Consider the following 14,899-nt stretch of genomic DNA (forward strand, 5'->3'; position numbering starts at 1 on the left):
TTGGACGGTAGGGGGGTGTCTGCCCACCCCTCCCCCAAACCTAAGGCCAGCAAAGACAAATCTGCTCTTCTGCCTTTAAAAGTCCTTTCCAGCTTTCCATCCTGAACCTCCTGGTCCCTGGGCTTGTTCCTGCAAAGATTTCTCAGAGCATCACAGCCACCGTCCTCCTGACCTTCCAACTCATTCTGCCCTGGTCTTCAAGTCAAACTGCTTAATGGTCTTGCTAGAGATTCGTGGCTTTTGTCAAGGAGACTAGCGTGGTCTTTGTAGCCTGATGTGGATTCGGGGGCATGATATTTGGGGCGCCTCAATTGCAAATAAGAAAGCCTCCATGTCATCGTGATTCCCAACGAAGACGTGTGCACGTCTGCTATGTGAAAGCTGTCCCACGTGTGCCCCTCGAACACGTGGCACTCAAACTGCCGTCTACTTTGTGGGGCTGTGCCCTGTGCCAGGACCCACCGCGCTGCTGATGGTGATGTGCTGGCATAGCCCATGGCGTGGCTCTCCTTCAGAGCAGCTGCCATTGAACCCTGTGTCCCAGGGTCACCCAGGGAATGGTACTCCTTTACCTGCCACGGGACAGTCAGCTGAAAAGGAACCTCTGAGGCTTTCCACGTTTGGGATCCTCTTTAGCAAAGAAACTCTTGCCCTGAGGCAGGAGGTAAATGTCCTAACCCACGGTGGTAGGTACACATTCTCTTACGTCAGGCTGTAAGATCTGCATGTGATCCAAATGGATTCTCCAGAACACTCTCGAAGGCTCTCCAGCCTCCTCAGTTAGACACAAATACCCGCTTTCCTGACCCTCTTCACTTTTTCTACTTGGGAAATTGAGTGGCTTTCCCTTCTGTAATAAATGCTAAGAACAGCCCGTGAGTTAGCAAAACTCCCGAGGGCTAGGAAGAAAGTTATATTACGATATCTACAAGAAGTATTTGCAGGTACCTAAGCCTATATTGTTCAGCGCCTTGGTAGGAATCACTTCTTAGGAATTTGCAGGAATTAACTGGGGGAGGGCAGGAGAGGCAGGTGGGTCATTTTCCTGTGCAAACCTGCTGTGACATGTCAGATACTATCCTCCAAAAGACCATATTCCTTGTACACGTGTGTGAGGTTATAAAGATGGAGATCGCTTGGGGTTTCACTGGTTTTGATGCGGTTCCGTTCACGCTTTGAAAACAAGTCGATCGTCCAAGAGTAGTAGGTTCACAGCTGGTCACATCTGGCACCTGGAGGTGGCATTTTGAACCAGGTGATGGCTTTGTTAAGACTTGCCATTGGATCTTTTGAGGTGGCGCTGGGTCTTCATTTTTGTTAATCCAAATGGATATAATTTCCATTTAGTTCACTCCCTAAATCAACAATGGGAAAATCTCCTCCCAACATTTCTCAGGTGAGCACATGACAGCCCGTTTTTTAAAAATTAAACGTACAGCCCATCCATTTAATTTTCGGCCAGACCTGGCCTGGCTGAGAAGGGAAAGAGGACTCCTCCTAAGGTAGCTTCAGCCAGACGGGAGACACAGGGAACGGGCAGCCTGCAAATTTGTGTCGGGAGCTTGGGAAGGAGGTTTGGTACTGCATCGGGCATGGATTCCGGAGGGTCCATCTGTGGGATGATCTGTGTGGCTTTGGACGAGTTGCTGTTGAGCTCTAGTGCTAAGTAGGCTTCCCTGTAGATGGGGATGATGACTGTCCCTGGCTGGTAGAGCTGTGTGCGGGTTAGAATACGGTGCTTACGAAGCTTTCCGCACAGTGGCAGAGGAATGGCTAGCTCCCAGCAGATGCTGGCCATCGTTACCACTTTAGCAGCCCCCATGTGCAACGACTCACTAGAAAAGCTCGACAGTGTGGAGGAAAAGGGTCCTTTCAAGGCACGTTCTCTGTCGTCTCCTGTCTCACATCATTTTGGCGGAAGTTGGTACGTTATTGATTTGCACTCATTCCACACCCAGGCGGGAGGGCCAGGGGTCGGTTGTGGTCACACGAGCAGGGAGGCCCTTGAGTCTCACGCCTGCATAAGCTGCGTCGCTCTATCAACTAACAGAATATGTGGCTCACCTGTCGGCTTCAAAGATTGTTCTCAGGGCTTCCCTGGTGGCGCAGTGGTTGAGAGTCCGCCTGCCGATGCAGGGGACGCGGGTTCGCGCCCCGGTCCGGGGGGATCCCACATGCCGCAGAGCGGCTGGGCCCGTGAGCCATGGCTGCTGAGCCTGCGTGTCCGGGGCCTGTGCTCTGCGACGGGAGAGGCCACAACGGTGAGAGGCCCTCGTACCGCAAAAAAAAAAACAAGATTGTTCTCAGATGGTGAGGAGGGAACACATAACCTTTGTGTTTTTCTCTCAAATCAGAGATTTAAACCGTCCTATTGCTGAGGAACAGCTGTGCTCCAAGACACCGCGTCGCACGTTTCCAGTAGGGTAGCTGAAAACTCTCTTTGGGGAGGGTTATTGGGAGACATGAAGAGACTGAGAGGGCGGCCATCTGTCCCACCTATGGCAGGCACCTGCATTCACTGCCCCATCTCCACCAAGGCTCCGGGATAAATGATTCTGCTCTACTCACCGGGGCGTTGCATCAGTTCTGCATTTGCTTTGCCTCACAGACCCCAGATGAGTAACAGGGAAAGCTTTGAGGGTTCGAAGAGGCACCTGTCTTCTCTTCCTGTGACACCTGCCAACTTCTTTGTCCCGGGAATTCAGCACAGTCGTCACTGCCCGCTTCCAGAAGGGAAGTTCTCCTTCCCTGCCCTTGGGGTTCCAAGTCCAGTGTAAGTTCTGTGCTGCCTTCCCTTTCTCAGCTCCACTTTCTGCATAGATTGATTCACTCAACATTTGCTGCGCGGTGTCCTGATACCGACGTGTCTGTAGGAAAGCAATCTTAGAACATCTGCTACTCTCAAAATCATTGACTATACAGATATCCCATGGTAGTGTGGCTACTTTTTTAGGTGTCTCAGAGTCAAATGTATTTTAAGACAGGAATTTATCCTTTCTTTTTTAACGAAGCATGCATTTTAAAAGTAGAGAAACCTGAAAACTAAACGTAATTGTGTAACATGTGTCCTTATTAAAACGTAAGTTATATTAGCGTACCTACCAGTGCATTACAAATATTAACATGTGGGTGGATTTTTCCTTAAGCCTAGATTGTTGATCAGAAACCCCTGTACCTTTCTCTTGCAAAGAGTGAATATTCATTTGGAGTCTGTGTGGACAGCTGCACATTGAGGGCCAGCGGTTATCAAGTAAATGTTGTTGAAACGTGGCTACGTCACTGTTTCATCCCAACCGAGGGCTTTGGAAGGATGGATGATTTAGACCTCAGGGCCCCAACGATAAGTGAACAGTAACTGCTCTCTAACTCCCACCTTTCTGTAGTTGAAGACTGTGCCGCTCGTCCGACCAATGATTTCTGAAAGAGAATGATGAACCCCCTTATTACCCAGATGCTCTTAACTTAATCCCAAACACGAATCCTGGGTAATTGTACAGACGCTATAAAGATTGATGGCGTAGTTCTCCTTTGGCAGCTCGCAAATGTTTGACTAAATCAGAAATGGCATTCAGGCGTGATTCAAGATTCTACTGGGCTTCCCAGAACTCCTCAGCCCCGTGCGATCCACGCCCTCACCCACTGCCGCTGCTACAGGACAGAGTCGCCACCCCGGTTCCCGTGATCAGCAACGGCATGCAACCTCCAGGCTTCCCGTGAATTTGTTCTTAAAAAAATCACTGAGGGGAACCCACAGCTCCTGCTAGTGTTTATATATGTCAAGATACGGCTGTTATCGTACCACGACGGATCAGTAAGCAGCGGTGCCAACCAGCGAGGCAGATATTTTGTATCAGAGTTGGTAACATCATTTCCTCGATAGGGCTCTTTCATTTTTTTCTGGATTACGGACTGATGCCCCCCTACCAGAGTGGCATGAAAGTCATTTGATGGCGATGAAAGCGCTCTTTAAAAATTTTTCTTCTATCAGTTTAAAAATGTTTTCTCTTGTATCAGCAGAACCAGCTTCTTTACTAATGAGACTTCCTCATGCAGCTCCATCTCGCCCTGGTGATAGGCCGAAAGCTGATGACCCCAAATTAGACCTTGTTATTAAACCGTCATCCCATCCGATCATATAAAGATGTCACTCAGAGGCCGCCATGGGTGCAGCTGAAAAGAGCATTCCCTGAGAAGCCGAAAGGGTCGTGGGCTTGGGACGAAAAGATGCTGTCACTACTTCACCGTCCAGTCTCTCTTTGCCAAATGTGCACAGTTGATCTTCGGAGCGGAAAAAGGTGGTCTTTGCTTTCAGGTGTCCTGCTGTATGTGTTCTACAGAGTCAGCACCGCTGGTGATGAGATTTAAATTGTGCATCACCCTGAGCCTGGCGGCAAAGGCATCAAAGCCAGCTCTTGATAAAAGATTGGGCTTTACTCAACTTTACGGTTGTCAGCGTGGTAGCCAAGTGGCGGTTTACATGAAATGAGGTCGATTGCGATTGCTTTCACATTCCGTGGAGGGAAAATGCATGCCCCCCGGCTCCCTCATCAACTCGATTCTGAAGCAACGTAAGCGCAGAATTTCTCTGCAAAAATACCATTCCAGCAATGCAAGAGAGTGCAGCATGGTATCATTTTAGAATGTCAGAGTGGCAAAAGATTACACTGGGTTTGGAAGAATTCCGTTTGTTGCTTTCCCAAGTGGCCAACTTTGATCTTTTCTCAGGATTGGTGGAGCTGTGAGGGGCCAGTTTGTTGTGATGTATGAATGCTGATACTATAGCCGCTCTGGGGCGGGGTTGAGGGAGTCTGGATTTAGGGATGAGCTGACTGGCTTCTCCCACCACTTGAGAGCTGATGCCAAGGGCCCTGACCACTCTTTGGTGGTTTGGGCAGTTGCAAAGTACAATGGATATCCAGAAAATTATTCAAAAACACCATCTCCACCTGACATCTGCTAAGAATTGAGGCCAAGATGATATTTGCTTGGGTTGGCGAGATGAGCATCTCTATCCTTCCATTTGTCTTTAGAGGTGCTTTGCTTGCCTTTTTTCCCCACATGGGATGCAGGGGCGTCAGATAAGCCACTGGAACTTCGTTAGATAAATGTGCTAAGCTAAGGGTTATTGGGAATAATAATTCAGTGAAAGGAAATTTGGATGACATGGGCTCATGTCCATTAGACCTGAGCCAACAAATTGATTTGAAAAGAAACAGGTGAACCCAAGAAAATAAACAATTGGCTGTTTGGGGAGTGGGCGTGGGTGACAGGGCTGGGGAAATCACACACCGATTACTATTTCGTTAAAGAGAAGTCACGTCAGGGGTACAATTTTTGGACCAGAGGGCCTTGTCCAATACAGTCAAGCAGCCCATTATTATCAGAACTCAGGTATCCCACTCCCATGCCACGCCACCCTCCTCTGCACAAGCATGTCACTTCAATGTATTTGACCATATGGTTTTCAGACAAATGCAATAAACGTCCCCCCGCCCCCCTGCAACAAAAACCCCAAGTCTACTTTATAGAACTTCCCTACAATCATAATACCTTGAGACCTTGATTCTCAGAATGACCTTGGCTCCCGAGGGTTGTACGAAACAACCACTGTGAATGCAAACCAAACCCTATGGGGGGGATGCTCTCCAGTAAGCTCTCTGCTTGGGCACCACTTTAAACCCTGTAGGGGGAGAAAGAGAGTAAGCTTTTGGGTGGGGATGGAAACTCATTTCCCTCGCAATTAGACGTCCTTAATGTTTTCCTAACGTTGACCTTATCCCCAGTTATCTTTCTCCATTCTCCTCTGCCTCCCAGCCCCCCTTCTCTGTCAACTGATAATTAGTTGATGCAGCAAGGGCTGTGATGCACATAAATAATCATAAGACGCCAGATAAACTGTATTGGTTTCAAAGGAGAGCCGTGCCCACGGTGTCCCCCTATGAACACCAGCCTATTATTTTTAATTATGGCTTTCGCAAAGCAAAGTGATTTCCTGCCCTCTTTCCAGCATCCCTGACAGTATTCTGTCAGCCCGGATGATACGGTGCCCCATTGGCACACACGTCCCTAGCCACAGCGCCAACTGCTACTCAAAAGGTCAATCGGAAGTGATCAATTGCACTCATTGCAACTTGCATTTTGAAGGGGGCTGGGAGGACATGGCCCCCCCAAGCCACTGTCCCACTGCAAGTATGGGCTGACTACAATACTTCTGAAAAGGTTTCCAGGATAAGGATAAATTCACAAACGTGTCTTGTGTCTGCCTGAGGCATGCGTGATGGTGGGGGACATGTGTTTACGTGCGTCTCAAACATTTTAACACAGTATCACAAACCCTTCCTCTAGCAGCCCCGTGGGCAACGAATAAGGAACAATCTGGCACCAGTCCCGCTTGGTTTTCTACCTGATGGGCCATGATTAGAGTGGTTGCTTTAGTTCAGAGAGAAGTTTCTAGAAACTTCTCAGTGTCAAATGACATTATGCGTTGAGAAGTGAGGGAGTCGGATGAATTGGTTCTTGCGTGGTCAGAAGGATCCCATCTTCTCGTTGCTCAGAAGAGACATCTGATGTGATTAACTGATAGCCGTGTAGTCTGTGTTCAAAGCCTTTTCCTAGATGAGGTGTAGAAAGTCACATTAGCTTTACGAGCGGAGTTTATGAACTCGTTTTCCCTGGATGGTCCCATCGTACCTTTACAGTCACGTGCTTTGAGTTCGGTACCCTCGGCCGTGCTGAGATCCAGATGCATCTGAACCAGGCGGGGAGAGACTCTTGCTCATTCCCAGTTAGAAGAAAATCATTCCATCACCTCTTTTCTTAGAAAAATAACGTGCCGTGGTCTTTGTTCTTTGCTTTCCAGCAACAAGGAGCCGCCACCACCGTCTACTGTGCTGCCGCTCCAGAACTGGAGGGTCTGGGAGGGATGTACTTCAACAGCTGCTGCCGCTGCATGCCCTCGACGGAAGCCCAGAGCGAAGACACGGCCCGGGCCCTGTGGGCGCTCAGCGAGAGGCTGATCCAGGAAGGACTTGGCAGCCCGTCCGGCTAAGTGGGCGCTCGGCAAGGATCAGCGCACACGCCCACCACGCGCGAGCGCTCGGGCGTGACTGCCAGCGCTGGCCCCCTTCCGACTTATCATGCCAGGGCTTCCATGTCCCTCCGACCCAGATCCGCTAGAGTCAAGGATATAAGAGTCGTCACAACAGAGCGAAAAATGTTAGGTACCACTGGGAAGCAGGGAGTTCTGGGGGTAAAGGGATAATACGTCTTTTCTGGGGCTGGGGCAGGCCTGGGTCCCTCTGCTCCCCTGGTGATGGCCTGTTTGAAAGTGAAGCTTAGCTGCTCGGTAGGTTCTTGGTCTCACGGTAGAAGCACGAGCAATTCTCACGGTGTAGGACAGCCTGGTGCCCCACTCCCCGGCCCCAGGCACAGCCTCCACGGCCACACTGTAGCCAGGAGCTGCCTTTTTCTTATTTAGGGAAGAAAAAGGCCAGTGTTTATCCTTCACTGCACTGATCCAGGAGATAACTTCAGCCTGATCAAGTCGGAGTGGCCTTGTCAACTACTGGAGAGAGGACCCTCTGAACCTTGTTCCAGCCGAGACGGAGGTGACACTTAGAAGTGGGTGGGATAGACACAATTACTGGGTCGCCAAGTACTGGTCCACCAACTACTGGTCCACCAACTCCCCGGCCAAAGCTATACAAAAGATTCTTTAGCGATTATAACAAACACATTTTGTAAATCATTCCCTAGATACCTTGACAGGCAGGAAAGGAAGTCTTGCGCCATTACAGGATATTTTGGGGATGGGGGATAAAAAGATGTTCCCTCCATTCTTCACTCACAGTTTTGGGAAACAACGCCATTGCGGAGGTTCACAGCCCCTCAGTGTTCAGCATCCTGCTTCCGTGTCCTCTTGTTCCTCTCATCCTACACTTAATAAAAGAACATGCTTGAATAGTATCACCTGAAGTTTTTTGTCTTGTTCCTTTAAATGTTTCAGTTTTGTTTTTTGTCGTTTTGTTTTTTTAGAAAAGCAATCTAGAGGAAAAATAAAGCGCTTCTTGTAGACGCCAGGAAAACACCATTCTCGTTTCTTCTCTGAGTTTTGTTTTGTTTTTGTGCTTTGTGGCTGTCTGCGGGCCGAGTTGTCTCACGCAATTAGCATGCCAGCATCATATTTTCTGTTGAAGAGAGAAAGAAAAAGAAAAATGACTATCACTTAATTTCCCCTTAAGAGGTTTTGTTATCATGGATCGTGGATCATTTCAGTCCCTCGATGGTTTGTTCCCCCTGTAACTACCAAGTTCTTGGTGATTAGAAACCATCCCTACTTAGGAGAATAGGGGGGCGGTTTGGAGGCTCTTCCCCACTCATCCTGTTATCACTTACACTGTGGTTTCCAGGCCATTCCTGCAGGGATGTAAGAAAGGCCACTTTGGCAAGGTGGAGAGAAAGCTTTTGCTGAAATACCAGGAAGGGGGGGGAGGGGTGTGTGTCACTGTTCCTCCTCTTGACAGTGGCAGCTTCAGCCCAGACAACGTCATGAATTTCTGGGCCTCTGGCTCTGTGGTCAAACACCAGTGCTTTCCAGTGGTCCACAGCCTGGCTACGTCCTCCCATCTGGCTATATTCGCCCTTCACAAAATCCTTACCGTCACAGCGCCTTTCAAACTATGCATCAGATAATGTCACTTTTCTGGTCCAAACCCTCCAGTGCTTCTGCGGTAGACTATTTACAAACGTGGCCATTGTAATTCTCCTCCCAGTCTCCACACCTTGGGTGGTCCTCTAACTCTGGCCTTGGCCACATGACTTGCTTTGGCCAATTTAAGATGTGCTTGTGCGCTGGGCTTGCCCTTTCTTGTTGCTCTTCGGAATCCTGCAACCACCATCCTATGAATGGGCCTGGGTTAACCGGCTGGACAATGAGAGCCACATGGACGCTCCCCAAACCGACAGCAGACTACCCATTCATTAGACGTGCGAGCGAGGCCATCCCAGACCATGTAGCCCCAGCTGAGCCAACCCAGATGAGAAGAAATACCCCAGTCCACCCAGAGAACTGCAAAAAGTATGTTTGTCATGTTAACCCACAAAGCTTCAGGATTACTTGTTACACAGCAAACACTAACCGATACAACTGCTCATCCACTGACTGAAGTCCAAATTTTTTTTTTTTTACCATAGTCAAGGAATTCTCCCATAATCTGGTCCACAGCAGACTTTCTGATTTCATGTTCTAGCATCTTCTCTTCACTCACTACATTTAGCCACGCTAGCCTTCTTGTTCTCCTGAAATAAGCCAAGCAACCTCCCTACTCAAGGACTTTATACTTGCTGTTGCCTCTGCTGAACTGCCTTCCTGCCAGAGACCTGCATGGCTTCTTCCCGCACTGCATTCTGCTTTCTCCCTTTCTGATGAGGTGACATTCTGGCCACTGCATTCACAGTGGCACCCCATCTGCCCACCCCTCCCCTTTATTTTTCTCCACACCGCTTAATACTCTTGGACAAGTTATATGTCTGTCTATTTACTATTTTCTCCCTCCACCTTCTATAATATGAACTCCCTGAGATTTGTCTGTTTTGTTCACAACTGTGGCCCCCGTGCCTTGAACTATTCCTGTTATACAGAAGGTGCTTAATAAATGACCTTTGAAGGAAAAGACGATTCTTGGTGACTGAGCATTACGTCCACGAAAATAATTCCCATCCTTGTGAGAATGCACACAAGCCACCCACTGTGCCGGGCGGGCTGCAAAATTACGTCTAATGTGACCAAGGTCCTCCCAGGCAGCCTCCTCTTCCCGTCTTACGGATAAAGAATCTGAGGCCAAGAGGTTTCATAACTTGCCCCTGTCCACAGAGCTCATAAGTGATAGAGCTGCTGTTCACACCCAGGCCTGTTTCTTTTCAAAGTCACACATTTCCCTGCACCAAGGCCACCGATCCTTCAAGAAGCTGAGAACGTCCTTTCCAACAGGAGGCACCATCTTAACATCTCAGGCTGAGCAGAGAAGGGACATTACGGGTCTGAGTGTAGCTCAGCATCAGGAATTTGGTGAAGGGGGAGTCAAGCCACGGCACAAAAGATGTCGGAGTCTCATCAGGCAAGGTTATGTTCAAAATATCAGAGAACCAGGGGAGCATCTCCTGCTGCCTCCTTGCACCGTTAAGGCCTCTGTGCTGATGCCCATATGAATCCTGCATCAGGAGGTAAGATGATGCGTGAGGGAACTTGACCAGGGGAGGGAAGCATTCGCCTCAATCAAGAAGCTCCCCTAAACCTTCCCACGCTGTTGGTGGAATGTAGACTGGTGCAGCCACTATGGAGAACAGCATGGAGGTTCCTCAAAAAACTAAAAATAGACTTGCCATATGATCCAGCATATATCCTGGGCATATATCCAGACAAAACCGTGATTCGGAAAGATACAGGCACCCCAGTGTTCACTGAAGCACTATTCACAATAGCCGAGACATGGAAGGAACCTAAATGTCCATCAACATAAAGAAGATGGGGTACATATACACAATGGAATATTACTCAGCCATAAACAAGAACGAAGTAATGCCATTTGCAGCAACATGGATGCAACTAGAGATTATCACACTAAGTGCAGTAAGCCAAACAGAGAAAGGCAAATATCCTATGATATCACTTACACGTGGAATCTAAAATATGATACAAATGAACTTACCTACAAAACAGACTCACAGAGAAACCAAACTTATGGTTACCAAAGGGAAAAAGAGGAGGGGGTAGGAGAGATAAATTAGGAGTTTGGGATTAGCATATAGAAACTACTATATATAAAAGAGATAAACAACAAGGTCCTACTGTATAGCACAGGGAACTATATTCAATGTCTTGTAATAAACTGTAATGGAAAAGAATATGAAAAAGAATACATAGATCTGCATCAGCTTGCTGTACACCGAAAACAAACACAACATTATAAAGTAACTGTACTTCAATTAAAAAAAAAAAAAAAGTCCGTCCCTAAGTCAGACTAAGTCTTCATACAGTTATTCATCCAACAAACATACACGGAGTGCCACATTATGGAAATTCAAAGTTTAGGGTAACACCCCTACCATAGTTAGAGCTATAAAAAAAAATGTATATCCTGGGTCAATAGGAGTCTTCACAGTACACAGGTCCTAATCAACTTTACCAATACTTCTCCAGGTTACTTGATAAACAGAAACCCCAGAACAAAAACCAGGCCTCCTCTTACCCGTTATGCCCTGAATCCACCCAGTCAGACGGCGCCAGTCCCTGTGGTGCATTGCTCCTGCCAGATGCATCTTACTTCTTCAGCTGATTCTGTGGGGCAATTCCTGGACAGGTGAGCAGGTGGGTAGCATAAAAAGCCTCATTCCTTTGTTAGCTTATTCTAAATCCAGGACTACTGCTCACCATCTGTCATGATATACATATATATAGTGTGTGTATATATATATATATATACACACACACACACACACACACACACACACACACGTAATATATATGTAATATATGCCTAGTTCTCCATCATCACTACCACTACTTGCAGGTACTATTTATTGAGCATCTACTATGTGCCAGTTGCCAGTCTGGGCAAATCACACCCACCTTCTTATTTTATGCTCAGATGATAAGCATAAAATAAGTGACCTTTCCGTGGTCCCCTAGCTGGTAAGCAGCAGAGTCAGCACCTGAATCCAGGGCCATCGCCTCCAGGTCCACGTGCCTCCCACTGCATCCCACTGTTTAAAGGACGGCCTGTAGACCACCAGTACATATAAATAAATGTAAACAATGGGTGAATTATTCACGAAAGAAGACTCTTAGGCTTCCTATCCAAGCCTGGGATCTGCTTCGACTCCTGGTGCCTCACGTCTGGTATAAACTCTACGAATTCTGTCCATGCTGTTTACCCAGCAATATTGGCTTCAGCCCCGTAGACCTTTTCTCCTGGTTGTAAACAGGTCTGCACCTGGCCTTCTTTCCCCTGGGTTTATTAGCCTCTGATGGACTCAATGTCCAGAGTCCTCCACCACTGCCCCAGGGCCACAGAATCCACTCAGGACAGGAAGAGGGAGCCAGAGTTTCTACCGTCATTTTCCCTGTGTCTTTAAAGCCCAAAGGCTGCCGCTTTCCACTTTCACGGCTGATGAAGGGAGACCTTTCTACCACTTTTCAATAGGAAACAGGAAACTGAAGCGTCCCCGGCAATGACTGAAGCTGTGGCTTGTGGTTTTGCTCTTTAAAATGGGGTGATGGGTGGTTTTGTTTTGAACTTCCATGAAGGAGGCCCGATTACTTTCATTAAGGTCAGCGCTGGGCCGGAAAGCCTTGGCTCGCAAAATGGCTGCCCGTTCGGGTCCCCAGCAGGTACCATTTGGAGACGTTCACATTTTTTTAAAAAGCACCTAAAAGAGCAATATTTCTTTCACCCTGTTAACTTTTTGTGCCTTTCCGCATATCCAAACTCGTTGGAATTCATTTTAGAATAATAAATAATATCACATAATATGATCCACACGATGACTGAAAAAACTTCTCTGAATTCTGTCTACTTGACGAGATGCTACACTCACGATAAAGGTGAATTTTAAAAAGGAAAACGACAGGCTCAAATACCACTATCCTAACAGAGGTTTTCATCTCTGTTCATTACCTTTCAGGGCTTCATACTATTTGGTTTCATGCCCTTCTTTTTATCTCCCCCCCCCAATTATCTCCTTTCTCAGTTTTCAGTTATTTTAATGGATGCCTCATATATAGTCCTGCTGGTGGGCCATCGTTTGGAAACTCCTACTCTGGGATATTCAGGTAATGTCTAGTTTTTGCTGTTAGAACTAACAGCTCAATTAGCATCTTCATGCACACAGCTTTTTCCTTCTATTAATTTTCCTCCCCAGCATACATCTGCATCCCTGAAACTCTTAAATCCAAGAGTTCTTCTTTGACTTTTGCTTCATACTTCCATGTGTGATCTGGAAGGGAAGCAGAAGGTATATATTTCTGGGTTTTTTTTTTTGGTTCGGTTTTTTACAACCTCATCAGCATTGGGTGTTGCTATTTAATTTTTTTTTTTTAACATTTTAACTTCCTATTGTCACAATCTATAACTATTTCTATAAAATGCCCCCGAGCAGCCAGTCTCCTTATTTAAAGTATAAGCATTTTGTCTCTCATTTTCCCACTGGACCAAGTGCACAGTTTTAATTAGAATGGAAATTCCAAGGTGAGTCTGCATTCGGTTTGGGTAGAAAAAATCCGTTCAGCCATGTCACTACATCTTTACCGCATTACTCAATCAGTAAGTGTCCTGCCTTTTTTTTACCTTTTCAGTCACCAACTGTAGCACAACATGGACCCCATGTGAATGCCAGGCAAAGGCCAAAACCAACACCTAAGTCCCTCTGGTTCATTCTGGCTTATGTACTCACCCCCCTAGCTGAAGTGCTGTCTGCTTTTATGAGGTGTGCCACGCCACTCAGAAAGACTGTCTTCCTTCTAAACTGATCTGTTCACAAGGCCATGCCCTGCTGTATCTTAGGTGTAAGAGAATAAAAGTTTCTTTTAATTTCTGAAATAGGTCCATGCAAATAGAGGCTCTCCATCATTCATTCAGATTAAAGAGGCTCCGTGCCTTCCTCCAACGTTCCTGGTTTTATTTGAGGTTCATGAGGGGCTCGTTCTTTCACTCTGGAATCATGACAGTTTCTCGTCTGATGCCGGGGACCTTAGGTGAGAAAGTCCACTTCGGTAAAGTATCATGTCCTGAGTCCTTACCAATACTTTGTGCAAAACACTTAACTGAAATGCTGTTTTTGGTCATTTAAATCTCACGAGTTTTGAATTAAATGTCACTGTCCCCTTTTTACCAGTGAGGAAAATATTTCAATCCTGGGGCCGCCACTTCCTGTGTGATGTTGTCCCAGTAACTTAACCTCTCTGAGCTCCTATGTCCCAACCCCACGATACATTCGTGGTTTCTCTTACCCCTCCAACTTCATCTCTCCCTTGTTTTACTTTCTATATACACAGTTGGTTAGATTCCTCTAAGCTAAACAAGTGTGAGTTCGTTAGTAATCTACCCGAATATAGTTTTATTCTTTCTCTATATCCTTTGAAGATGACTTATGAGATTGCTTCAGGGGAAAAAAAGTCTATCATTGTATTTAAATACAGTTGATCTTAGAAATAATTGCTGAATAATTTTCTATTCTACAAAATGTATTGCTGTTTGCTGTTTTTATTAGAAAGTTAAAATGTATGCTCAGCATTTAAACTTGGGGGAAAACATCAGAAAAACAAATATTCCCAAAGTCCCACCCCTCAGAGACAACCACTGTAAATGTTCTGATATATTACCTTTCACACTTTTTATAAATGCATTTTAAAATTTACTTGCATCTTTTCAGCTTCAGTTTTATATAGCTGTGATTATACACAGTTTTATATATTTTAAATTGAATACATTCTTGATACATCTTTTAATACCTTTATGATCCTGCATTCAGTAAACAGGTATACCACAGTAACCTTTACTGTTATTGGACAGTTAGGGTTCCCCCATTACTGTATTTTCATTAGTATAATGCTTTAATAAATATAATTGTGTAAGATCGGGGGAGACTAGTTTAATTATTTTCTTAACATGGATTCCGAAGAGGATGTAAGGTCAAACAATATGGGAATTTTTAAGGCTCTGGGTACCTACTGTCAAGAAACCTTTTCTGGGCTGCCCACGTGGCTAGTTTTCATACCTGCCAAGAGTATTCTTGGAGAAGAGCAGGTGTGTTTTTACCCACTTGCTGCGGACCCGCTTATTTTCCCCAGATACTCTGCCCATCCGGTGTCTGGCAGCATTAATCTCAGGGCTGCCTATGCAAG

General features: G+C 46.4%; 1 protein-coding gene across 1 annotated transcript in view; it reads left to right on the forward strand.

Annotated features, from left to right (window-relative positions):
• Window positions 1-7,987, forward strand: part of WWOX (WW domain containing oxidoreductase) — a 977,376-nt gene extending 969,389 nt beyond the window's left edge. The window contains exon 9 of the mRNA XM_060130089.1: window positions 6,860-7,987. Coding sequence (XP_059986072.1) covers window positions 6,860-7,048 — 189 coding nt within the window. The 3' untranslated portion in view covers window positions 7,049-7,987. The remainder of the gene's footprint in view (window positions 1-6,859) is intronic.
• Window positions 7,988-14,899: the final 6,912 nt, after the last annotated feature.

Source organism: Lagenorhynchus albirostris, chromosome 19 (genome assembly GCF_949774975.1).
Source record: "Lagenorhynchus albirostris chromosome 19, mLagAlb1.1, whole genome shotgun sequence".
Taxonomy (NCBI): Eukaryota; Metazoa; Chordata; class Mammalia; order Artiodactyla; family Delphinidae; genus Lagenorhynchus; species Lagenorhynchus albirostris.